General features: G+C 40.4%; 1 protein-coding gene and 1 long non-coding RNA gene across 2 annotated transcripts; both read left to right on the plus strand.

Annotated features, from left to right (window-relative positions):
- Positions 1-14,364: 14,364 nt before the first annotated feature.
- Positions 14,365-16,843, plus strand: LOC115183979 (gastrula zinc finger protein XlCGF49.1-like). Its single transcript, XM_029744965.1, has 3 exons — positions 14,365-14,380; positions 15,086-15,109; positions 16,102-16,843. The coding sequence occupies exons 1-3, from the start codon at positions 14,365-14,367 to the stop codon at positions 16,701-16,703; spliced, it is 642 nt and encodes a 213-aa protein (XP_029600825.1). The 3' UTR covers positions 16,704-16,843.
- Positions 16,844-22,262: 5,419 nt separating this feature from the next.
- On the plus strand, positions 22,263-24,693 carry LOC115183978 (uncharacterized). The gene is made up of 2 exons (XR_003874148.1): positions 22,263-22,331; positions 24,383-24,693. It is a non-coding gene; the product is annotated as an uncharacterized LOC115183978 (long non-coding RNA).
- Positions 24,694-26,505: the final 1,812 nt, after the last annotated feature.

A 26,505-nucleotide genomic window follows, 5' to 3' on the forward strand; every position in this document is an offset into this window, starting at 1 on the left:
GTGCTGACGAGCTAGACGTGCTAACGAGCTAGATGAGCTAACGAGTATAACGAATATAAACATGGTGTCTACTGGCGATCTACTGGCTATCAACAATTAAAAACAAGAAAAACACATTTCTAAACAATAATATACAATCGTTTTATTTTCTCTCATTTTTCTTTCTATAGAATCCTAAAACTCACTAGCTTCTAGAACTCTCGTCTTCCTAAAACTCACTAGCTTCTAGAACTCTCGTCTTCCTAAAACTCACTAGCTTCTAGAACTCTCGTCTTCCTAAATCCCACTAGCTTCTAGAACTCTCGTCCCTTTGGAACGAGTCCAAACAAAACTCATCTCCAATATGGAAAAACGTGCAGTCAAAATAAATTGTGATCCATGGCAACGCACTAGCTAAACGCAAAACAGAAATCTTTTTGACTGCCCACCCTTGAGACAATCCGCAACCATGTTGTCCTTACCACAGACATGTCTGATTTCAAGAGGAAACTCCTGCAATATCCGTAGTAACTTTCCACCTCACTGCGGAGCTTCTCTCTCTTTTCAGGGTTCACAAGATAGGCATGTTGTTGGATCGGGGCCCAGTCCCCAATGTCATGCTCTAGTACATTTGGTTTGGCACATGTGAGAATAAACCCTGATATTCATAAAAACACGGCAACAATGTGAATACAATTGTACCAAAAAAATTGTCAGTTGGTTGCATAAATAATTATCATTACTAAATGTTACATGAAATGTAAATATGAAATATTTGATTGCATAGTCTTATTTTCGACGTCTTTTCAATGACATTTTGCTAGGTGGGATATCCCCAATGTCAAAGCACAGTTTTAACATGTACAAATCAATAACCAATATGCAGAAACAGTTTGTGATAAATTGAAAACCTAAACATAACATGTGCTATGTACACAAACATCAGCCAGTCAGGTTGTACGTGCTGTTGAAACTAACACAACTAAAAAACACATGGAAATGGGAGATATATTTTACCTCACAGGTTAGAGGACAACCTGCAGAAGACAGTCAGCTACATTTTGGAGTGATGCATTTAAATGTAGGGGTCGCTAAACAAAGGAACACAACACTTATTCATCGATATCATGCTAAAATCATTTGTGTGACAGGAGGGAGATGAAGTTGCACGTCCTGTTAAAACGAACAGCTCAAAAACCACATTTAATCTGGGAATAATGTGTACATCCCTGGTTAGAGGACAATTTGTAGAAAGCAGCTAGATACATTTTGAAGTGTTGCATTTTGATTCAAGTGGGGCACCAATGTGGTAAGTGTAACACAGCTCTTTTTTTGTTAGTCACTTTTTGTTAAATCTCATAAATAGTAACTCTTTCAATTCAGAGCCTGGATTTTCCCCCTGAGGCTAATATCCATATCATGTTGAAATCAATAGAACAGGGGACAAACGTTTAGGGTTCTACATTGTGACATCATTAAAATACTCCTACTACAATGTTAAAACATTCTACATTTTATTTAATTCAGAGCCTGGATCCTCTGAGGCTAATAATCCTTCTACAATGTTAAAACATTCTACATTGTGACATTATTTCATTGATATCATGAAACAACTCCTTCATGTATTTTCTGATGTTTAATCAGAGATCTTTTATCAGGGTATCTCTTCCCACATTGATCACAGCTAGGAGGTTTCTCTCCTGTGTGTGTTCTCTGATGTGATACTAGGCTGGTTAGCCAAGCAAATCTTGTCCCACATTTACTACAGCTATATTGTTTCTCTCCTGTGTGTGTTCTCTGGTGTATAGTGAGATAGCTAGACGTAGAAAAACTCTTCCCACATTGAGTACAGCTATATGGTTTCTCTCCTGTGTGTGTTCTCTGGTGTAATTTTAGGCTGTCTGGCCGAGTAAAACTCTTCCCACATTGATTACAGCTATAAGATTTCTCTCCTGTGTGTGTTTTCTGGTGCTTCTTCATATTCTGTGAAGATGAGAATCTTTTTCCACAATCTGAACAGTGGAATGGCTTCTCTCCTGTGTGTACTCTCTGGTGTACAGTCAGTTCACTAGATGTAATAAAACTTTTCACACATTGATTACAACTAAAAGATTTCTCTCCTGTGTGTGTCCTCTGGTGTGATAACAGGTTGCTTGACTGAGTAAAACTCTTCCCACATTGAGTACAGCTGTACGGTTTCTCTCCTGTGTGTGTTCTCTGGTGTATAGTCAGATAGCTAGATGTAGTAAAACTCTTCCCACATTGATCACAGCTATAAGGTTTCTCTCCAGTGTGAATTCTCAGGTGTACTTTTAGTGATTTTAATCTTAAATAACTCTTCCCACAATCAAAACAGTGGTGAGATTTCTCTCCTGTGTGTACTCGCTGGTGCATTTTAAGTTCTGATGAAGATTTGCAATGTTTTCCACAGTCAGAGCAGCAGATATATTTCTTCCCTGTGGGTCTCTGCTGGTGTTTCGTGAGGTGATAGAATCTGGACAGACTCGTCTCTGCCTCGTTAGCATCATGATGTTGAGGCTCCCCAGAGGATCCATGATAGTCACGTCTCTCTCCTGTGTGAACAAGTCAGACAGATAGTTAAAGGCTCACAACAGCAGAAATCCACTGAAAAAGGTGATGCCAACAGCGTAGCCATGATACTGTACAACAATTGACGTCTGTAATGAATGTTAAAATTACTTGACAATTGTCTTAAGACAGTCAAGTGAGCAACAATAGTCATATTTAGTCTTGTTTTCACATTAGTAGTAACTAGAAATAAGTAAAAGGTGTTGAACTCCTAAGCAGTGTGCCAGGCGACTTTTGTTCTCAAATATAAGCACCTTTCTGTGTTTGCTAAAATTGCGACAAGGGCGATGCGCACACAATTTGATTGCAGAAACACCTCCCTGCTAATGCAGAAACCGCTAGTTATGGATGTAGTATATCTGCCTGGAGCAAAAATGGTGAGCAAGTGGCCTAAGCTGTGCCATTAGAGATTCTGGGTTCGAGTCCAAGCTCTGTTGCCGGCAGGGATATCCTTGTCTCATCGCGCACTAGCGACTCCTGTGGCGGGCCGGGCGCAGTGCACGCTGACCAGGTCGCCAGGTGTACGGTGTTTCCTCCGACACATTGGTGCTGCTGGCTTCCGGGTTGGATGGGCATTGTGTCAAGAAGCAGCGCGGCTAGGTTGGGTTGTGTTTCAGAGGACGCATGGCTCTCGACCTTCGCCTTTCCAGAGTCCGTATGGGAGTTGCAGCGATGAGACAAGACTGTAAGTACCAATTGGGGAGAAAAAAGGGGTGAAAAAAATATATATTTAAAAAATGGTGAGCAAAGATTTTAGTTTTCACAATGTATTCTGAATATTACAGCACTAGATCAGGAGTGCTACTCAAGGAAACTCACATTAAGCTCTGTGTCTATTCACTAATTCACCACCATGGGGGAAACTCAGGGGAGTTCTCATAGGCTGACAGCAAAAATAGCCTCCATTTACAGGTTGATTATGATTATTATTATCTATTGACACTACTTTGGATTATAATTGTAAGGCTCGTTTGAATGTCCTGATTTAATATAATGTTTGTGTTATTGTCGAAAATGTACTACTTTATATTTAAAAACGACTTCAACCAGTAAAATGATCATTGGCTAGGTTTCCATCAGCCTGACATCAGCCTAACAATGAGGTTTTGTCCACTAAGTGCAAGACAAAATGGTCTATAATCTCAGCTAACAATAACAAAGACCTACTGTAGGACCCATAACTTCACCTAACAACAACATAGACCTAGGACTATAAATCATTTAATATTTTGGGTGAAACAAGGAGACTAAAATGTCTTTGTCAAGACAATTCATAACCTGATCACCAGATAATTTTGTGAATAATCCCACTAGCCTACTCTGTAATGTGTTGTCATTCTAAATGTCCTGAATAAAGGAAAATAGCTCTGTGTGTTGTACAATAGCCTATCCATCATGGAACAGTTCTCTACACATTATGAGCTAAGTATCTCCGTTTCCAAACGGACTAACGGAAACCTACTGTAAATCAAGTAGACAATAACACATTATAAATATCGATTTGTTTGGGATGTTGGATCCAACGTGGAGCACGGCATAACTGTCTTTACCAGAGTAATGAATGAAGAAGCACTTTGGTTGTTGTTGCATGTCGTGATGTTTGTCATGTGACTGTCATTCAGAAAATGATTTCCTGGATCAGCTGATGATAGTTGAACATGTGACTGTAACTAAACAGCTACAGTATTAAGTATTATGTGTAATTATTTAAGAACTGCATTAATGACAGTATCCATTTGGGAGTTGTCAATAAAGTTAAGGTGACACTCGGTTAGAACCATTGGATTTAGTAAACTGAAATGATTTAGGATTTCTGTGCCCATGAAAACTGTTTTCCCACCGTAACATAAGGAGACACTAAATGTTACGTAGTTAGAGAGCATTTCAGAGATCTGAATACAAAAAAACTGTCCGACAGCAAGATCCAGTATTTAAGTTCAAGTTCATCATATGACAAGCTTAACGTTATGACTATAACTACTGTTCCCTGAAGGAGGGAAACTAGGTACAACATACTATTAAATCCACACGGTATGACTATAACTACTGTTCCATGAAGGAGGGAAACTAGGTACAACATACTATTAAATCCACACCTCGCTGGAAGCCCTGCATTCCACAGGTGATGATGGTGAGACTCGGATATATTCCTTAAATGATTTAATCCTTAAATGTAATACCTCACTTCACCGACCCAGGACGTGGAGGAGCCAAACAGGTGTTGTAACTCGTTCATAACTGGCACGCAGATCGGTAGAAATGGTAAGAAAAATTGGCACTTCAAACGGAAATGGAAAAAGTTTGCCTATTTTACCGGAAACTTCAGGAGCATAACGTCAGAATTAACAAAGGCCAGCAGCAGGTGGGGAATTGGTTCTTTTCTTCTGGTTATATTGACCTCTGGCTTCGTCAAGTAATTTGTGTGTGTTAATTATTTAATCAAATGCTTGAAGCATCAGTTCAGTTCAAGTTCTGCACATACAGTTGATTTTATTAAACACATGGGGTGTGTCTATATGAACAAATACACGTCATAAAATTTCAACCAATCAATTGGTAGAAAGAATACAGTAGGTTGTATCTCTCTAGGTCATGCCAGTAGGTTACAGTAGGTTGTATCTCTCTAGGTCATGCCAGTAGGCTACAGTAGGTTGTAACTCTCTAGGTCATGCTAGTAGGTAACAGTAGGTTGTAACTCTCTAGGTCATTCCAGTAGGCTACAGTAGGTTGTAACTCTCTAGGTCATGCCAGTAGGCTACAGTAGGTTATAACTCTCTAGGTCATGCCAGTAGGTTACAGTAGGTTGTAACTCTCTAGGTCATGCCAGTAGGCTACAGTAGGTTGTATCTCTCTAGGACATGCCAGTAGGTTACAGTAGGTTGTATCTCTCTAGGTCATGCCAGTAGGCTACAGTAGGTTGTAACTCTCTAGGTCATGCCAGTAGGTTACAGTAGGTTGTAAGTCTCTAGGTCATGCCAGTAGGCTACAGTAGGTTGTATCTCTCTAGGTCATGCCAGTAGGTTACAGTAGGTTGTATCTCTCTAGGTCATGCCAGTAGGCTACAGTAGGTTGTCTCTCTAGGTCATGCCAGTAGGTTACAGTAGGTTGTATCTCTCTAGGTCATGCCAGTATGTTACAGTAGTTTATAACTCTCTAGGTCATGCCAGTAGGTTACAGAAGGTTGTATTTCTCTAGGTCTTGCCAGTAGGTTACAGAAGGTTGTATCTCTCTAGGTCATGCCAGTAGGTTAAAGTAGGTTGTATCTCTCTAGGTCATGCCAGTAGGTTACAGTAGGTTGTATCTCTCTAGGTCATGCCAGTAGGTTGTAACTCTCTAGATCATGCAAGTAGGTTACAGTAGGTTGTATCTCTCTAGGTCATTCCAGTAGGCTACAGTAGGTTGTACCTCTCTAGGTCATGCCAGTAGGTTACAGTAGGTTGTATCTCTCTAGGTCATGCCAGTAGGTTACAGTAGGTTGTATCTCTCTAGATCATGCAAGTAGGTTACAGTAGGTTGTATCTCTCTAGGTCATGCCAGTAGGCTACAGTAGGTTGTACCTCTCTAGGTCATGCCAGTAGGTTACAGTAGGTTGTATCTCTCTAGGTCATGCCAGTAGGTTACAGTAGGTTGTATCTCTCTAGGTCATGCCAGTAGGTTACAGTAGGTTGTAACTCTCTAGGTCATGCCAGTAGGTTACAGTAGGTTGTATCTCTCTAGGTCATGCCAGAAGGTTACAGTAGGTTGTAATTCTAGGTCATGCCAGTAGATTACAGTAGGTTGTATCTCTCTAGGTCATGCCAGTAGGCTACAGTAGGTTGTAACTCTCTAGGTCATGCCAGTAGGTTACAATAGGTTGTATCTCTCTAGGTCATGCCAGTAGGTTACAGTAGGTTGTATCTCTCTAGGTCATGCCAGAAGGTTACAGTAGGTTGTAATTCTAGGTCATGCCAGTAGATTACAGTAGGTTGTATCTCTCTAGGTCATGCCAGTAGGCTACAGTAGGTTGTAACTCTCTAGGTCATGCCAGTAGGTTGTAACTCTCTAGGTCATGCCAGTAGGTTACAGTAGGTTGTATCTCTCTAGGTCATGCCAGTAGATTACAGTAGGTTGTATCTCTCTAGGTCATGCCAGTAGGCTACAGTAGGTTGTAACTCTCTAGGTCATGCCAGTAGGTTGTAACTCTCTAGGTCATGCCAGTAGGTTACAGTAGGTTGTATCTCTCTAGGTCATGCCAGTAGGTTACAGTAGGTTGTAACTCTCTAGGTCATGCCAGGAGGTTACAGTAGGTTGTATCTCTCTAGGTCATGCCAGTAGGTTACAGTAGGTTGTATCTCTCTAGGTCATGCCAGTAGGTTACAGTAGGTTGTATCTCTCTAGGTCATGCCAGTAGGTTACAGTAGATTGTATCTCTCTAGGTCATGCCAGTAGGTTACAGTAGGTTGTATCTCTCTAGGTCATGCCAGTAGGTTACAGTAGGTTGTAACTCTCTAGGTCATGCCAGTAGGTTACAGTAGGTTGTATCCAAGTGGAAACAATTGTAGTATAGCAGTATAGTATAGCTTAGCATCTCTCTCCATTGAATACAGGTGGTTGACGACAACAACCCTCATAGAATATAAACAATAGATTACAATAATAAAATGTATCCACCAATCCAAAGACAGGGTAGGCGGGAGATAGACAACCCACAGTGCAGCTTTGTGGACAACGACTCCCCTTGTCAGGGCGGAGAGACATCTTGTCAGTATATCCATAATCTTTGGTGTAGCCAACCCAACTCTCACATGGCTCTATTGGGGGTCACGGTGTGTAGTAAAACATCACTACATTAAAATCACTACATGCCGTGAACCCCAGTCTGCGGTCAGCAGATAGACCCTCCTCAAATATATATGTTAAGTCACTTTTTGGAAACGGAACGGAGAAAACAAGGGGTAGCTTGTTCTCTACGTTGTCTGATTCTAGACATATCAGTCATCATCCCAGGGCCCTCCGTTGAAGAGGTATTGACGAGCCAACTCCGAATATCCAAAGTTAAAAACTAATTGAAGGCGGTACTTACTGGTGTTACTCAGATCTCCTGTCTCCTCCTCTTCATCTTTCAATGTGACAGTAATCTCTCCTTCCTTCTTCACTCCAAAAACAGCATCATCCTCTTCTTCCTCTTGTTTAACTGAAACGTCTTTCTCTTCTTCTTTCACTGTAACAGCCTCACCCTCTACTTCTTGTTTAACTGTAACATCCTCCTCTTCCTTCTCCTCTTTCACGACAATGTTCAGCCCCAGAGCTTCTTTCTCCGTCCAGCAGACCTCCTCTTCTTTAACAGGAGGGGAGTAGTTTAGGGAGCTCATGTTCGGGGATGTTAGCTAGCGAGCTATCATTAGCGACTAGGCTAATGCTAACTTAACCAGCCAGCTACTATAGCTGACTAATAAACAATAACGTAATATTAAATTAAATAGGTTAACAAGTAGATACGACAGAAGTGTGTCTAAAACACAGTAGGTAATATAGACCGAAAGCGTATAAATAGCTTGAATCTTTCGGCTATGTTGGCTAGCAAGCTACCGAGGTGGTTGACGAGCTGTTTATGAAGAACCGTCCACTAGATTATACGTCACGCTGCAGCATCGCCTGAAAGACGCACATCGCCGTCTGCTGACTGGAGGGAAACGCAGTTGAGGATCAGATTTTATTTTCAGACAAAGATTATTTTACATGGATTGAATTAAATAATACTATTGAGACATACAAAGACAGGAATGTGGTGATTGATTAGTGAGAATAAAACATGTTTACTACAGCACATTTAAGGCAGTTTCATTCAGTCAAACTAAATCTTAATAAGTAGCCAGCTACTGTAGGTCTATACTGCTCCTACATGGTGTAACAATACATCATGTAGATGTATATAATGAACAGACTAGGTCTATACTGCTCCTACATGGTGTAACAATACATCATGTAGATGTATATAATGAACAGACTAGGTCTATACTGCTCCTACATGGTGTAACAATACATCATGTAGATGTATTTAATGAACAGACTAGGTCTATACTGCTCCTACATGGTGTAACAATACATCATGTACATGTATATAATGAACAGACTAGGTCTATACTGCTCCTACATGGTGTAACAAAAGTTTGGGGTCACTTAGAAATGTCCTTGTTTTTCAAAGAAAATCAAAAAGATTGTCCATTAAAATAACATCAAATTGATCAGAAATACAGTGTAGACATTGTTAATGTTGTAAATGATTATTGTAGCTGAAAACGGCAGATTTTTTATGGAATATCTACATAGGTGTACAGAGGCCCATTATCAGCAACCATCACTCCTGTGTTCCAATGGCACGTTGTGTTAGTTAATCGAAGTTTATCATTTTAAAAGGATAATTGATCATTAGAAAACCCTTTTGCAATTATGTTAGCACAGCTGAAAACTGTTGTGCTGATTTAACAAAGCTTTTGTAAACAGTGTTGTTGCATAACAATCAGGCAGTAGAACAACAATAATCATCACCCTCTTGACCAATCTTCCCTCCCCTTAACATTGGGTTTGATTCAGACCCTGTCAGTGTACCAGGTGGACATTGGGTTTGATTCAGACCCTGCCAGTGTACCAGGTGGACATTGGGTTGATTCAGACCCTGTCAGTGTCCCAGGTGGACATTGGGTTGATTCAGACCATGCCAGTGTACCAGATGGACATTGGGTTTGATTCAGACACTGTCAGTGTACCAGGTGGACATTGGGTTTGATTCAGACCCTGCCAGTTTAACAGGTGGACATTGGGTTGATTCAGACCCTGTCAGTGTACCAGGTGGACATTGGGTTGATTCAGACCCTGTCAGTGTACCAGATGGACATTGGGTTGATTCAGACCCTGTCAGTGTGCCAGGTGGACATTGGGTTTGATTCAGACCCTGTCAGTGTACCAGGTGGACATTGGGTTTGAGTCAGACCCTGCCAGTGTACCAGGTGGACATTGGGTTTGATTCAGACCCTGCCAGTGTACCAGGTGGACATTGGGTTTAATTCAGACCCTGCCAGTGTACCAGGTGGACATTGGGTTGATTCAGACCCTGTCAGTGTACCAGGTGGACATTGGGTTGATTCAGACCCTGCCAGTGTACCAGGTGGACATTGGGTGGATTCAGACCCTGTCAGTGTACCAGATGGACATTGGGGTTGATTCAGACCCTGCCAGTGTACCAGATGGACATTGGGTTGATTCAGACCCTGTCAGTGTACCAGGTGGACATTGGGTTTAATTCAGACCCTGCCAGTGTACCAGGTGGACATTGGGTTTGATTCAGACCCTGCCAGTGTACCAGGTGGACATTGGGTTTGATTCAGACCCTGCCAGTGTACCAGGTGGACATTGGGTTTGATTCAGACCCTGTCAGTGTACCAGGTGGACATTGGGTTTGATTCAGACCCTGCCAGTATGCCAGGTGGACATTGGGTTTGATTCAGACCCTGCCAGTGTACCAGGTGGACATTGGGTTTGATTCAGACCCTGCCAGTGTACCAGGTTCGACATTGGGTTTGATTCAGACCCTGTCAGTGTACCAGGTGGACATTGGGGTTGATTAGACCCTGCCAGTGTACCAGGTGGACATTGGGGTTGATTCAGACCCTGCCAGTGTACCAGGTGGACATTGGGTTTGATTCAGACCCTGCCAGCATGGCCAGAAATGTATTCCAAGGTCAGTAACGTATAACCACAGAACCACCCCAGACCTTTCATGCATGACTAAAAACACCTAAGTATTAGATGTACTACCATGGTCTAGTATGTCACTGCCTCAGACACCAGTCACAATGCTGGCTGAGGTACGAGTAAAACATGACATATTATTTCCTAACCATTCACAATGCTGGCTGAGGTACGAGTAAAACATGACATATTATTTCCTAATGGTAAAACAATCCCCACTCCTTAATCAACTAGTCTCTCACTGTTTAACCAGAATAACAGGAGTTGTGTCCTTCAAAGTGTTAGATTGTTAGTCCAAAAGAATATTCAGCTACTTAGATGTCATGTATTGTCATGTTATGCTCACTATAAGAAGTCCTGAATGTATTGAAATGCCTGGAGGGGATGTGTTAATTCATAACCCATCATTTATACCTGTTAATTCATATCCCATCATTTCTACCTGTTAATTCATAACCCATCATTTATACCTGTTAATTTATAACCCATCATTTATACCTGTTAATTCATAACCCATCATTTATACCTGTTAATTCATAACCCATCATTTATACCTGTTAATTCATAACCCATCATTTATACCTGTTAGTTCATAACCCATCATTTATACCTGTTAATTTATAAACCATCATTTATACCTGTTAATTCATAACCCATCATTTATACCTGTTAATTCATAACCCATCATTTATACCTGTTAATTCATAACCCATCATTTATACCTGTTAATTCATAACCCATCATTTATACCTGTTAGTTCATAACCCATCATTTATACCTGTTAATTCATAACCCATCATTTATACCTGTTAATTCATAACCCATCATTTATACCTGTTAATTCATAACCCATCATTTATACCTGTTAATTCATAACCCATCATTTATACCTGTTAGTTCATAACCCATCATTTATACCTGTTAATTCATAACCCATCATTTATACCTGTTAATTCATATCCCATCATTTATACCTGTTAATTCATAACCCATCATTTATACCTGTTAATTCATAACCCATCATTTATACCTGTTAATTCATAACCCATCATTTATACCTGTTAATTCATAACCCATCATTTATACCTGTTAATTCATAACCCATCATTTATACCTGTTAATTCATAACCCATCATTTATACCTGTTAATTCATAATCCATCATTTATACCTGTTAATTCATATCCCATCATTTATACCTGTTAATTCATAACCCATCATTTATACCTGTTAGTTCATAACTCATCATTTATACCTGTTAATTCATAACCCATCATTTATACCTGTTAATTCATATCCCATCATTTATACCTGTTAATTCATATCCCATCATTTATACCTGTTAATTCATAACCCATCATTTATACCTGTTAATTCATAACCCATAATTTATACCTGTTAATTCATAACCCATCATTTATACCTGTTAATTCATATCCCATCATTTATACCTGTTAGTTCATAACCCATCATTTATACCTGTTAGTTCACAACCCATCATTTATACCTGTTAATTCATAACCCATCATTTATACCTGTTAATTCATAACCCATCATTTATACCTGTTAATTCATAACCCATCATTTATACCTGTTAATTCATAACCCATCATTTATACCTGTTAATTCATAACCCATCATTTATACCTGTTAATTCATAACCCATCATTTATACCTGTTAATTCATAACCCATCATTTATACCTGTTAATTCATAACCCATCATTTATACCTGTTAATTCATAACCCATCATTATACCTGTTAGTTCATAACCCATCATTTATACCTGTTAATTCATAACCCATCATTTATACCTGTTAATTCATAACCCATCATTTATACCTGTTAATTCATAACCCATCATTTATACCTTTTGCTTGAAAGGGGCGGTTCAGACAGGCTGGCACGCTCCCTGACCATACTTCTTACTTGACAGGAACTAATGGGGATCCATAATAAACCCCAGGAAGAGTAGCTGCTGCCTTGACAGGAAATAATGGGGATCCATAATCAACCCCAGGAAGAGTAGCTGCTGCCTTGACAGGAACTAATGGGGATCCATAATAAACCCTAGGAAGAGTAGCTGCTGCCTTGGTAGGAACTAATGGGGATCCATAATAAACCCCAGGAAGAGTAGCTGCTGCCTTGACAGGAACTAATGGGGATCCATAATAAACCCCAGAAAGAGTAGCTGCTGCCTTGGCAGGAACTAATGGGGATCCATAATAAACCCTAGGAAGAGTAGCTGCTGCCTTGGCAGGAACTAATGGGGATCCATAATAAACCCCAGGAAGAGTAGCTGCTGCCTTGGCAGGAACTAATGGGGATCCATAATAAACCCCAGGAAGAGTAGCTGCTGCCTTGGCAGGAACTAATGGGGATCCATAATAAACCCCCGGAAGAGTAGCTGCTGCCTTGACAGGAAATAATGGGGATCCATAATAAACCCCAGAAAGAGTAGCTGCTGCCTTGGCAGGAACTAATGGGGATCCATAATTAACCCCAGGAAGAGTAGCTGCTGCCTTGGCAGGAACTAATGGGTATCCATAATAAACCCCAGGAAGACTAGCTGCTGCCTTGGCAGGAACTAATGGGGATCCATAATCAATACAAATACTTGTATCAATATATTTGTGTCTCTTTACTCTCGGATTCGAAAAAGCTAATTAGCATCAAAGTAGACGACATGCAAGACTACAAATCCCTGCAAGCTCCTGCATGTCATCTCTAGCCAACACCTTTCACAGAACAGTTCACTGAATTGTCCATTGAAATAAATGTTGACAATTTAATCATTGCTACATTAAGGCCTGATTGCTGGAGTGCTGCAGAGATGGTTGTCCTTCTGGAAGGTTCTCCCATCTCCACAGAGGAACTCTGGAGCTCTGTCAGAGTGAACATCGGGTTCTTGTTCACCTCCCTGACCAAGGCCCTTCTCCCCCGATTTCTCAGTTTGGCCGGGCGCCCAGCTCTACAAAGAGTCTTGGTGGTTCCAAACTTCTTCCATATAAGAATGATGGAGGCCACTGTGTTCTTGGGGACCTTCAATGCTGAAGACATTTTTTGGTACCCTTCCCCAGATCTGTGCCTCGACACAATCCTGTCTCAGAGCAATATGGACAATTCCTTTGACCTCATGGCTCGGTTTTTGTTCTGACATGCACTGTCAACTGTGGGACCTTATATAGACAGTTGTGTGCCTTTCCTAATCATGTCTAATCAATTGAATTTACCACAAGTGGACTCCAATCAAGTTGTAGAAACATTTCAAGGAAGATCAATTGAATCAGGATGCATCTGAGCTCAATTTCGAGTCTCATAGCAAAGGGTCTGAATACTTAAGTAAATACATTTGGAAAAACGTTTTTAAAAAATGATTTTGTTTTCTCATTATGGGTTATTGTGATGTCATTATGGGGTATTGATTATTCAATTATAAAATTATTCAATTTTAGAATAAGGCTGTAATGTAACTAAATGTTTAAAAAGTGAAGGGGTCTGAATACTTAATGAATGCACTGTATACCCCTTGCAGTTTTGTACACAGTCATGTGATACGTGGTATAGAAGAGTCCAATCTTAGGAGACTACATGGGAGGCACTATACTGTGTGTCTGCAGGTGTCTATCTGGTCAAAACCACTGATACAGGTGCCCCTCCACCCTCTGGTGGGATGCATCATGTCTACAGAGAAACCTAGATTCAAATACTTAGATTTGTGTGTATTGGGTATATGTTGTGAAATTGTTAGATATTACTTGTCAGATATTACTGCACTGTCGGAGCTAGAAACACAAGCATTTCGCTACACCCGCAATAACATCTGCTGAACACCTGTGTGATAAAATGTTTTATTTGAAATAAACATCCTATTTATCAAAGATGCTTTTGGCTGGAGTCAAAATTACTCACAAGGATTTGAATTTGTTAAAAGTCCATTTTGATACAGAAACACTAAACCATGATTTAGATTTATTAAGAACAGGTTGACTGACAAAGTCATGAAAAATTTGAAGAATTGAATAAACCACCTTTTGGCTATGATAAAAGATATGCCTCTGGGGTCAAAATGATCCATGTCAGAAGTATGGTTCATTGCAAATGTGTAGTGGGTGTAAAGTTTGTTTTAAATTCTTACTCATTAAACACGAATCAATCAACACATGCTTCTCTTTGAACGACTTAATATAATATTTAACTTTTATGAAATAAATGAAAAATAAACGTTTGGTTCCTCAACTGCGTTGCCCTCCAGTCAGCAGATGGCGATGTGCGTCTTTTAGGTTCAGGCGATGCTGCCAGTGTGACGTATAATCTAGTGGACGGGACGCTCCTTCAACAACAACAGCTAGTCAGACACCTCGGTCGCTTTCTAGCAAACATAGCTACAACATTCACGCTCTTTACACTGTTTTGGTGTATATTAGTCGCTGTATATTAAACACACTTCTGTCGTATGTACTTGTTGGCCCATTTAATTATATATTTACGTTGTTTGTCAGCTAGCTGGTTTGTTAAGTTAGCTTAGAACTAGTCTAGTCGCTAATGCTAGCTAGCTAACATCCCCGACCATGAGTTCACTAAGCTACTCTCCTCCTGCTAAAGAAGAGGAGGTCGGCTGGACGGAGAAAGAAACTCTAGTGAAATAGGAGGAGGAATAGAAAAATGTTAAAATACAAAAACAAGTAGAGGGTGAGGCTGTTACAGTGAAAGAAGAAGAGAAAGACGTTTCAGTGAAAGAAGAGGAGGAAGAGACTGAGGATGATGCAGTTTTTGGAGTGAAAGAGGAGGAGGGGGAGATCTGATTAAGACCAGTAAGTACTGTCTTAAAATGCGTGGTTTTAAAGCGAAGTTCGACTGAATTTTTATGCTTGAATATGTTGTTTAATGTAGGAATTGATAAAACTAAGATGTGTATACCACCAACGAGCGGGTCACCAACAACACGTTAACAATGGATTTACACGCAAAATCCCATCTTTAATGTTTCACAGAATGGACTTGCTCTTATCATGACTGAAATTACGTTGCATTACACTGGAGCGCGATTCCATGCCAACGTGGGCCGATAATATTTTTCGTATCTCAGAATATATTGTTTTGGCAATTCTCTCATAGAAACCTCATTGGAGGAAGTATGTTCGATATGTTTTTTACATTTGTAACACAAACCATGTTTGAGAAAACCATGATAAAAGGGCCATTATAGGACCTTTTTAGACCTGTGCATGCCTCCTGTCAGACCCCGTGACCTCTGACCCCTACATGATACAGACATCTAGTCATTATACTGTCAGACCCCATGACCTCTGACCCATACATGATACAGACAACATCTAGTCATTATACTGTCAGACCCCATGACCTCTGACCCCTACATGATACAGACATCTAGTCATTATACTGTCAGACCCCGTGACCTCTGAACCCTACATGATACAGACATCATCTAGTCATTATACTGTCAGACCCCATGACCTCTGAACCCTACATGATACAGACAACATCTAGTCATTATACTGTCAGACCCCATGACCTCTGACCCCTACAGGATACAGACAACATCTAGTCATTATACTGTCAGACCCCATGACCTCTGACCCCTACATGATACAGACATCATCTAGTCATTATACTGTCAGACCACATGACCTCTGAACCATACATGATACAGACATCATCTGTGAAAACTGACCTTGGGTTATTGAGGGATGTAATCTAGATTAAACCTCATAGGAAGAGTTTTATCATGTGGAGGTTTCATTCAGGCCTCTGTTTAACGAGATCCTCTGTTTGTCTTTGGCAGGAGAGAGACCAGACTCTCCCTCTGACAGCAGGAAGAGTCCTTCAGGGGAACCAGACCCAGAGACGCCCAAACCAGCCAAACGACATCACTGCTCCTACTGCGGAAAGAGTTTTCCTAAGTTACGAAAACTAAAAGAGCATGAGAGGACACACACAGGAGAAAAGCCTTTCCAATGTTCCCAGTGTGGAAACAGTTTTAGTCAGTTAGGGAGCCTGAAAATACATAAGAGAATACACTCTGGAGAGAAGCCTTATCACTGCTCCCACTGTGGAATGACTTTTATCTGCTCAGGGAGCCAGAAGTTACATGAGAGAATACACACAGGAGAAAAGCCTTTCCAATGTTCCCAGTGTGGAAAGAGTTTTAGTCAGTTAGGGAGCCTGAAAATACATAAGAGAATACACTCTGGAGAGAAGCCTTATCACTGCTCCCACTGTGGAAAGAGTTTTACTCAGGCAGGGAACCTGAAATCACATCAGAGGGTACATCCACAGGAGGAGAAGACATACCACTGCTCTCATTGTGGAAAGACATTTTCCCAGTCAGAGGACCTGAAATCACATGAGAGAATAGAGAGGCTGTGTTCTGACTTATGTTTTTGACTGAGAATTTGTGTTTTTGTTCTTGCCAAATTAAATCATATTGTTTATATGAAATCATAAAAAAACAGGTTTACTTTTGTGGATGTTTTTTCATCTGGCGACATGATCATGTCTAAAATCAGATAAAATATTTTAAAATATGTTTTTTTTTCTTATTCGATTGATTGGATGCAAATGTCAACCTTATGATGTTGTTCATTATATTATTTGCAAAATGTAAATTATTATATAAGTAAGTAGCCTTGCACGAGCCCAGAACAGCTCATAGAAACAGGAGCCTTGTCTTGTATGATCCAGAACAAATCAAATCAAAGTTTACCTTACTGTGAAATGCTTACTTACAGGCCCTAACCAACTGTGCGATTTTAAGTAAAAAATAGGTATTAGGTGAACAATAGATAAGTAAAGAAATAAAAACAACAGTAAAAACACAGTGAAAAATAACAGTGGCGAGGCTATAACAGTAATGAGGCTACATACAGACACCGGTTAGTCAGGCTGATTGAGGTAGTATGTACATGTAGATATGGTTAAAGTGACTATGCATATATGATGAACAGAGAGTAGCAGTAGCGTAAAAAGAGGGGTTGGTGGGTGGCGGGACACAATGCAGATAGCCCGGGTAGCCAATGTGCGGGGGCACCGGTTAGTCGGGCTAATTGAGGTAGTATGTACATGAACGTATAGTTAAAGTGACTATGCATATATGATAAACAGAGAGTAGCAGTAGCGTAAAATAGGGGTTGGTGGGTGGCGGGACACAATGCAGATAGTCCGGGTAGCCAATGTGTGGGGGCACCGGTTAGTCGGGCTAATTGAGGTAGTATGTACATTAATGTATAGTTAAAGTGACTATGCATTTAAGATAAACAGAGAGTAGCAGCAGCGTAAAAGAGGGGTTGGGGGGGCGGGACAATGCAAATAGTCCAGGTAGCCATTTGATTACTTGTTCAGGAGTCTTATGGCTTGGGGGTAAAAACTTTTGAGAAGCCTTTTGGTCCTAGACTTGGCGCTCTGGTACCGCTTGCCATGCGGTAGTAGAGAGAACATTCTATGACTGGGGTGGCTGGGGTCTTTGACAATTTTTAGGGCCTTCCTGACACCACCTGGCGTAGAGGTCCTGGATGGCAGGCAGCTTAGCCCCAGTGATGTACTGGGCCGTATGCACTACCCTCTGTAGTACCTTGCGGTCGGAGGCTGAACAGCTCATAGTAACAGGAGCCTATCTCCTGTGTCTGTAGTGTGAGGCAGCTTGATGTACAAGTTCTTCCCCTGGACAGGACTCTAGTCTATTAAGTTGCCCTCCACCAACTGCTGTTTTCAGATCTCGCAATAGGTCACGGATGTGATTCAGATCTGGGGCCTCGTTTATACAAATCTGTGCGTAAAACCAAATGCGTGGGATAATTTCCACGCAAAGCGTGAGATTTATCGACATGAACGTTTGCTTGAGAGAGAGAGGGTAAATTAAACGCACAGCCGTTACCATGTGTAAGCACAGTGCCACGTGGTGGACTGAGGGAACTTCTTGTCAAGCGTAGAATGGGGAAATATCTGTTGAGAATGTCTGTCTGACATTGTGAGAATAATAATGAAAATATTTTTAGATGTGGCGGATGAATCAGAATTAGTTGGGTAACATAGATAATTAAGATCTTTTATTTGTATAATATGCTTATGTGAGATACTTGTCATTAGAATTGTCATGACGTTGGCCTGTGGGTAAGGTTTATGACCCCCCATAAATACCTTTCTCCCTTCCCCTCACTTTCTGACCCTACTGAAGGACTGTTGAATAGCCTTTGTTGAATATAGAGAGTCTGGGAACATCAAACAAATGGGGAAAAGGAACCATATTTTGGTAATAAAACCAGCTGGAAATATGCTTTGGAACTTAATGAGTATGGATGTCAGTTCGGTTGTCATCTGAGACATCATGACTGATGACAGGACGACATAAACTGTACCTGGGATAGTATACACCCTCTAGTTATCAGAGTCACATGGAATTGTTATGCAATTGAAATGTTTGATATTGAAATAGTTTGTTAGGAGATTAAATGTAATTTTAGCTTCCAATTGAGAGAATTGGGTTTTCATAAGGAAAGTGCCCTGCTTGATCAGTGGCCCGCCCCTGTGAAGAGACAGGGGTTATAAATGATGAAACACACCCTCCTCCCCTCGCCACTATATAAGACAATGACACAATGTAACCAGTGGCTTCCACTACGTGAGGTCTGCAGCCTCTGCGTTACAAGGACACACATGTCAAGTACAGAACTAAGCCAACGTGAGCTTTGGATGTGAATGGTATGAACTTTGAACTTATTCACTACAGAAGTGATACATCCTAGCCGTTGAGTTAGCAGCGGCCGCTGTAGACGTGGGCTAGGAAAGGACGGACGACGGATCCAGTCTACCACAGACAAAGATACTACAACGTATCCACTTTAACACCATTGACATTCTTCTGAGGACAGGAAGATCTGTTGTCCAACCCGGCCAGCATCTACGACCAATCTACCGAAGCGCAGCTCAGAGTAAATATTTATTGCATTTTCCTTTTCCAAATGGGTGGTAATTTAGAATGCATAAAATTCTGTATTTACGATAGCATAGCTGTTTCTGTGTTCCTCAGTCTTCCCGCTCTTTCATTTAAGCCCAACCCCCTTTCTTTGTGTTACAAGCCGCCATGTCGGCTCCGTCCACCAGGGACGTTTTCTGTATGACATCATTTGTATTCTGTGTATATGTAGTTCTGTGTGAATGGTTGGGTATTTAGTAAATAAATAATTAAACCCAATTTTGGATTGCTGATTCAAGTTGTTAGCCAGGGTTCGTGAGGATAACCAAGAATTTACAACTTTCATTATGAGACTTTGTGTCATCATGGGGTATTGTGTCATCATGGGGTATTGCGTCATCATGGGGTATTGCGTCATCATGGGGTATTGCGTCATCATGGGGTATTGCGTCATCATGGGGTATTGTATCATCATGGGGTATTGTGTCATCATGGAGTATTGTGTCATCATGGGGTATTGTGTCATCATGGGGTATTGTGTCATCATGGGGTATTGTGTCATCATGGAGTATTGTGTCATCATGGGGTATTGTGTCATCATAGGGTATTGTGTCATTATGGGGTATTGTGTCATCATGGAGTATTGTGTCATCATGGAGTATTGTGTCATCATGGGGTATTGTGTCATCATGGGGTATTGCGTCATCATGGGGTATTGCGTCATCATGGGGTATTGCGTCATCATGGGGTATTGCGTCATCATGGGGTATTGTGTCATCATAGGGTATTGTGTCATTATGGGGTATTGTGTCATCATGGGGTATTGTGTCATCATGGGGTATTGTGTCATCATGGAGTATTGTGTCATCATGGGGTATTGTATCATCATGGAGTATTGTATCATCATGGTGTATTGTGTCATTATGGGGTATTGTATCATCATGGAGTATTGTATCATCATGGAGTATTGTGTCATCATGGGGTATTGTATCATCATGGGGTATTGTGTCATCATGGGGTATTGTGTCATCATGGGGTATTGTATCATCATGGAGTATTGTATCATCATGGGGTATTGTGTAATCATGGTGTATTGTGTCATTATGGGGTATTGTGTCATTATGGGGTATTTTGTCATCATGGGGTATTGTGTCGTTATGGGGTATTGGGTCGTTATGGGGTATTGGGTCGTTATGGTGTATTGGGGTATTGTGTCATTATGGGGTATTGTGTCATCATGGGGTATTGTATCATCATGGGGTATTGTATCATATTGGGGTATTGTATCATCATGGAGTATTGTATCATCATGGGGTATTGTGTCATTATGGGGTATTGTGTCATTATGGGGTATTGTGTCATTATGGGGTATTGGGTCGTTATGGGGTATTGGGTCGTTATGGGGTATTGGGGTATTGTGTCATTATGGGGTATTGTGTCATTATGGGGTATTGTGTCATTATGGGGTATTGTGTCATTATGGGGTATTGGGTCGTTATGGTGTATTGGGTTGTTATGGGGTATTAGGGTATTGTGTCATTATGGGGTATTGTGTCATTATGGGGTATTGTGTCGCTATGGGGTATTGGGTCGTTATGGGGTATTGTGTCGTTATGGGGTATTGGGTCGTTATGGGGCATTGTGTCATTATTGGGTATTGTGTCATTATGGGGTATTGTGTCATTATGTCATGGGGTATTGTGTCAATATGGGGTATTGTGTTGTTATGGGGTATTGGGTCGTTATGGGGTATTGTGTCGTTATGGGGTATTGGGGTATTATGGGGTATTGTGTCATTATGGGGTATTGTGTCATTATGGGGTATTGTGTCATTATGGGGTATTGTGTCATTATGGGGTATTGTGTCATTATGGGGTATTGTGTCATTATGGGGTATTGGGTCGTTATGGTGTATTGGGTTGTTATGGGGTATTAGGTTATTGTGTCATTATGGGGTATTGGGTCATAATGGGTTATTGTGTCGTTATGGGGTATTGTGTCATTATGGGGTATTGGGTCGTTATGGTGTATTGGGTCGTTATGGGGTATTAGGGTATTGTGTCATTATGGGGTATTGGGTCATTATGGGGTATTGTGTCATTATGGGGTATTGTGTCGTTATGGGGTATTGGGTCGTTATGGGGTATTGGGTCGTTATGGGGTATTGTGTCGTTATGGGGTATTGGGGTATTGTGTCATTATGGGGTATTGTGTCATCATGGGGTATTGTATCATCATGGGGTATTGTGTCATCATGGGGTATTGTATCATCATGGGGTATTGTGTCATCATGGGGTATTGTATCATCATGGAGTATTGTATCATCATGGGGTATTGTGTAATCATGGTGTATTGTGTCATTATGGGGTATTGTGTCATCATGGGGTATTGTGTCGTTATGGGGTATTGGGTCGTTATGGGGTATTGGGTCGTTATGGGGTATTGGGTCGTTATGGTGTATTGGGTCGTTATGGGGTATTAGGGTATTGTGTCATTATGGGGTATTGTGTCGTTATGGGGTATTGTGTCATTATGGGTTATTGTGTCGTTATGGGTATTGTGTCGTTATGGGGTATTGGGTCGTTATGGGGTATTGTGTCATTATGGGGTATTGTGTCGTTATGGGGTATTGTGTCGTTATGGGGTATTGTGTCGTTATGGGGTATTGGGTCGTTATGGGGTATTGTGTCATTATGGGGTATTGTGTCATTATTATAGTAGCTGGCTGGTTAAGTTAGCATTAGCCTAGTCGCTAATGATAGCTAGCTAGCTAACATCCCCGAACATGAGCTCCCTAAACTACTCCCCTCCTGTTAAAGAAGAGGAGGTCTGCTGGACGGAGAAAGAAGCTCTGGGGCTGAACATTGTCGTGAAAGAGGAGAAGGAAGAGGAGGATGTTACAGTAAAACAAGAAGTAGAGGATGAGGCTGTTACAGTGAAAGAAGAAGAGAAAGACATTTCAGTGAAAGAAGAGGAAGACGCGTTCAGAGTGAAAGAGGAGGAGGAAGAGAAAGAGGAGGATGCAGTTTTTGGAGTGAAAGAGGAGAAAGAGGGAGAGATTACTGTCACATTGACAGAGGAGTCAGGAGATCTGATTACCATCAGTAAGTACTGTCTTAAAAACGGGCTCTAACTGTCCAAAGGTTTTGAACGAATGTGTTGTTTTAAAGCAGCATGCTACTGAAATTCTATACTTGAAAATGTTGTTCTGTACTATAGGAATTTATGTTTTAATGTAATGTTAAAGCTACATTTAAAAATGGGTGATTAAAGCCCTGAATGCTGATTGGCTGACAGCCGTGGTATATCAGGCCGTATACCATGGGTATGTCATGTATTTTTACTGTTCTAATTACATTGGTAACCAGTTTATAATAGCAATAAGACACCTCAGTTATAGATGGCCAATATACCACGGCTAAGGGCTGTATCCAGGCACTCTGTGTTGTGCATAAGGACAGTCTTTAACCGTGCTATATTGGCCATATACCACACTTCCTCTGGCCTTATTGCTTAACTGTAACATGTGTATACCATCAGAGTACCCCCCCCCCCCACCACAAAATCACAACTTAATTGTCTCACAGAATGGCAAACAAGTTATAAATGAAACTTTTGACGTGTGTCTATTGTAGGCCTTGCATACTCGCAAAACGCAGATTTCTAAATAATGTTGGAGAAATACATAAAATAAGAAGCATTATTGACATGAAATGGACATGTGTTATGGGGAGACTGAACATATTAGCAAACGGACAAGCGTTTTGGGGAGACTGAACATATTAGCAAAAGGACAAGCGTTTTGGGGAGACTGAACATATTAGCAAAAGGACAAGCGTTTTGGGGAGACTGAACATATTAGCAAAAGGACAAGCGTTTTGGGGAGACTGAACATATTAGCAAAAGGACAAGCGTTTTGGGGAGACTGAACATATTAGCAAAAGGACAAGCGTTTTGGGGAGACTGAACATATTAGCAAAAGGACAAGCGTTTTGGGGAGACTGAACATATTAGCAAAAGGACAAGCGCTTTGGGGAGACTGAACATATTAGCAAACGTTTGTTAGTCAACAAAAAACATGGGCAAAATAGCCATTTCAAGGAAAGGCTAAACTAAAGAATTATCATTTAGAAAAGATGGTAATTATTACTTTAGAGATGAAGTGGGCCACCAACAAAACATTAATAACAATGGATCAAATGCAGCCTTTAACATTAGTAATATATATTATTATAGAGCTCTGCTCAGCCTATAAACATGACATTATCTATTATTATAGAGTTCTGCTCAGCCTATAAACATGACATTATCTATTATTATAGAGCTCTGCTCAGCCTATAAACATGACATGATCTATTATTATAGAGCTCTGCTCAGCCTATAAACATGACATTATCTATTATTATAGAGCTCTGATCAGCCTATAAACATGACATTATCTATTATTATAGAGCTGTGCTCAGCCTATACACATGACATTATCTATTATTATACAGCTCTGATCAGCCTATAAACATGACATTATCTATTATTATAGAGCTCTGTTCAGCCTATAAACATGACATTATCTATTATTATAGAGCTCTGCTCAGCCTATAAACATGACATTATCTATTATTATAGAGCTGTGCTCAGCCTATAAACATGACATGATCTATTATTATACAGCTCTGATCAGCCTAAAATACGACATTATGTAGACTGGCAGGTAGGAGCGTTGGGCCAGTAACCGAAAGGTTGCTCGATCAAATCCCCGAGCTGAAAAGGTAAAAACGCTGTCATTCTGCCCCTGAGCAAGTCAGTTAACCCACTGTTCCCTGGCTGCCGATGACGTGGATGTCTATTAAGGCAGCCCCCCACACCTCTCTGATTCAGAGGGGTTGGGTTAAATACGGGACACACATTTCAGTTGAATCCATTCAGTTGACTAGGCATCCCCCTTTCCCTTTCCCTATTATAGAGCTCTGCTCAGCCTATAAACATGAGAGAAAGATTAGATTTTATGTTCTACATTATTATTATTAGGGCGGCCACCAAGTTTTTATTAAACTATGGAATGTTCTGAAAACTGACTTCAGGTTTTTGAGGAATCTATGGAGGTTTAATTCAGTTCTCTGTTTAGTATTTAACTAAATACTCTGTTTGTCTTTGGTAGGAGAGGGACCAGACTCTCACTCTGACAGCGGGGAGACTCCTTCAGGGGAACCAGACCCAGAGACGCCCAAACCAGCGAGACAACACCACTGTTCCCAGTGTGGAAAGAGTTTTAAGTGGTTAAGAAACCTGAAAGTACATGACAGAACGCATACAGGAGAAAACCCTTATGATTGCTCCCACTGTGGAAAGAGTTTTACCAAGTTAGGGAACCTAAAAGAGCATGAGAGGACACACACAAGAGAAAAGCATTTCCAATGTTCACAGTGTGGAAAGAGGTTTACCCAGTTACGGTACCTGAAACAACATGAAGAAATACACACAGAAGATAGGAAGACCTACCACTGCTCTCAGTGTGGAAAGATATTTGCTGGGTTAGGGAACCTGAAAATACATATGAGAATACACTCTGGAGAGAAGCCTTACCACTGTTCCCACTGTGTAAAGAGTTTTACTCAGTTAGGGAGCCTGAAAACACATGAGAGGGGACACACTGGAGAGAAGCCTTATCACTGTTCCCACTGTGGAAGGAATTTTAGGTGGTATGCGACCTGAAGGAGCATGAGAGAATACACACAGGAGAAAAGCCTTACCAATGTTCCCGATGTGAAAAGAGTTTTACCCATCAAGGGAGCCTGAAAGCACATGAGAGAATACACTCAGGAGAAAAACCTTACCAATGTTCCCGATGTGAAAAGAGTTTTACCCGGTTAGGGAGCTTGAAAAGGCATGAGAGAACACACACAGGAGAAAAGCCTTTCCAACATACTAATACACAGGAGAAGACATACCACTGTTCTCATTGTGAAAAGACATTTTCCCAGTCAGAGGACCTGAAATCACATGAGAGAATAGAGAGGCTGTGTTCTGACTTATGTTTTTGATTGAGAAATTGTGTTTTTGTTCATGCTACATTAAATCAAATTGTATGAATGAAATCATACTGAAAAATAGGTCTACATTTTTTTTCAGCTCAAGAAATGATCATGTCGAAAATCAGATTAAAATAGTTAAAAAAATATTATGTTTTGATTATGAATTTAAGATTGATTGAATGCAAGTGTAAACCCCTACATGTTGTTCACTATATAATTGGGATATTTCAAACATGTTAATTATTAAATAGATTTATATAAGTATTTCTTCATTCAGATTGTCATTGTAAATGTGAATTGGTTCTCAATTGACATATCTGATTAAATAAAGGTGAAATAAAGTAAATGCCATACTATTTTTGGGGAAGTCTATTTGATTCTATGTTCGGACATATAAAGTGTGTTTGTGAAAACAATTTTTAAGATGCTGCATAGTGATTTTCCAAACTCACTTCAAAGAGAGAGACTTGAGGATGGGACATGTTTGTGACATCATATTTCCAATCTGAGTGTTCCATTCCATCCTTTCCTCTATTTAGAATCTAATAGTGTTCCATTCCATCCTTTCCTCTATTTAGAATCTAATAGTGTTCCATTCCATCCTTTCCTCTATTTAGAATCTAATAGTGTTCCATTCCATCCTTTCCTCTATTTAGAATCTAATAGTGTTCCATTCCATCCTTTCCTCTATTTAGAATCTAATAGTGTTCCATTCCATCCTTTCCTCTATTTAGAATCTAATAGTGTTCCATTCCATCCTTTCCTCTATTTAGAATCTAATAGTGTTCCATTCCATCCTTTCCTCTATTTAGAATCTAATAGTGTTCCATTCCATCCTTTCCTCTATTTAGGATCTAATAGTGTTCCATTCCATCCTTTCCTCTATAAAGAATCTAATAGTGTTCCATTCCATCCTTTCCTCTATTTAGAATCTAATAGTGTTCCATTCCATCCTTTCCTCTATTTAGAATCTAATAGTGTTCCATTCCATCCTTTCCTCTATTTAGAATCTAATAGTGTTCCATTCCATCCTTTCCTCTATTTAGATTCTAATAGTGTTCCATTCCATCCTTTCCTCTATTTAGAATCTAATAGTGTTCCATTTCATCCTTTCCACTATTTAGATTCTAATAGTGTTCCATTCCATCCTTTCCTCTATTTAGAATCTAATAGTGTTCCATTCCATCCTTTCCTCTATATAGAATCTAATAGTGTTCCATTCCATCCTTTCCTCTATATAGAATCTAAT

Source organism: Salmo trutta, unplaced genomic scaffold, assembly GCF_901001165.1.
Source record: "Salmo trutta unplaced genomic scaffold, fSalTru1.1, whole genome shotgun sequence".
Lineage (NCBI taxonomy): Eukaryota > Metazoa > Chordata > Actinopteri > Salmoniformes > Salmonidae > Salmo > Salmo trutta.

Bases quoted from the DNA above. Each gene is read 5' to 3' on its own strand.
- LOC115183979 (XM_029744965.1), top strand. The intron at 15,110-16,101 runs GTAAGTACTGTC...TGTCTTTGGCAG, and splicing joins GGGAGATCTGATTAAGACCA to GAGAGAGACCAGACTCTCCC.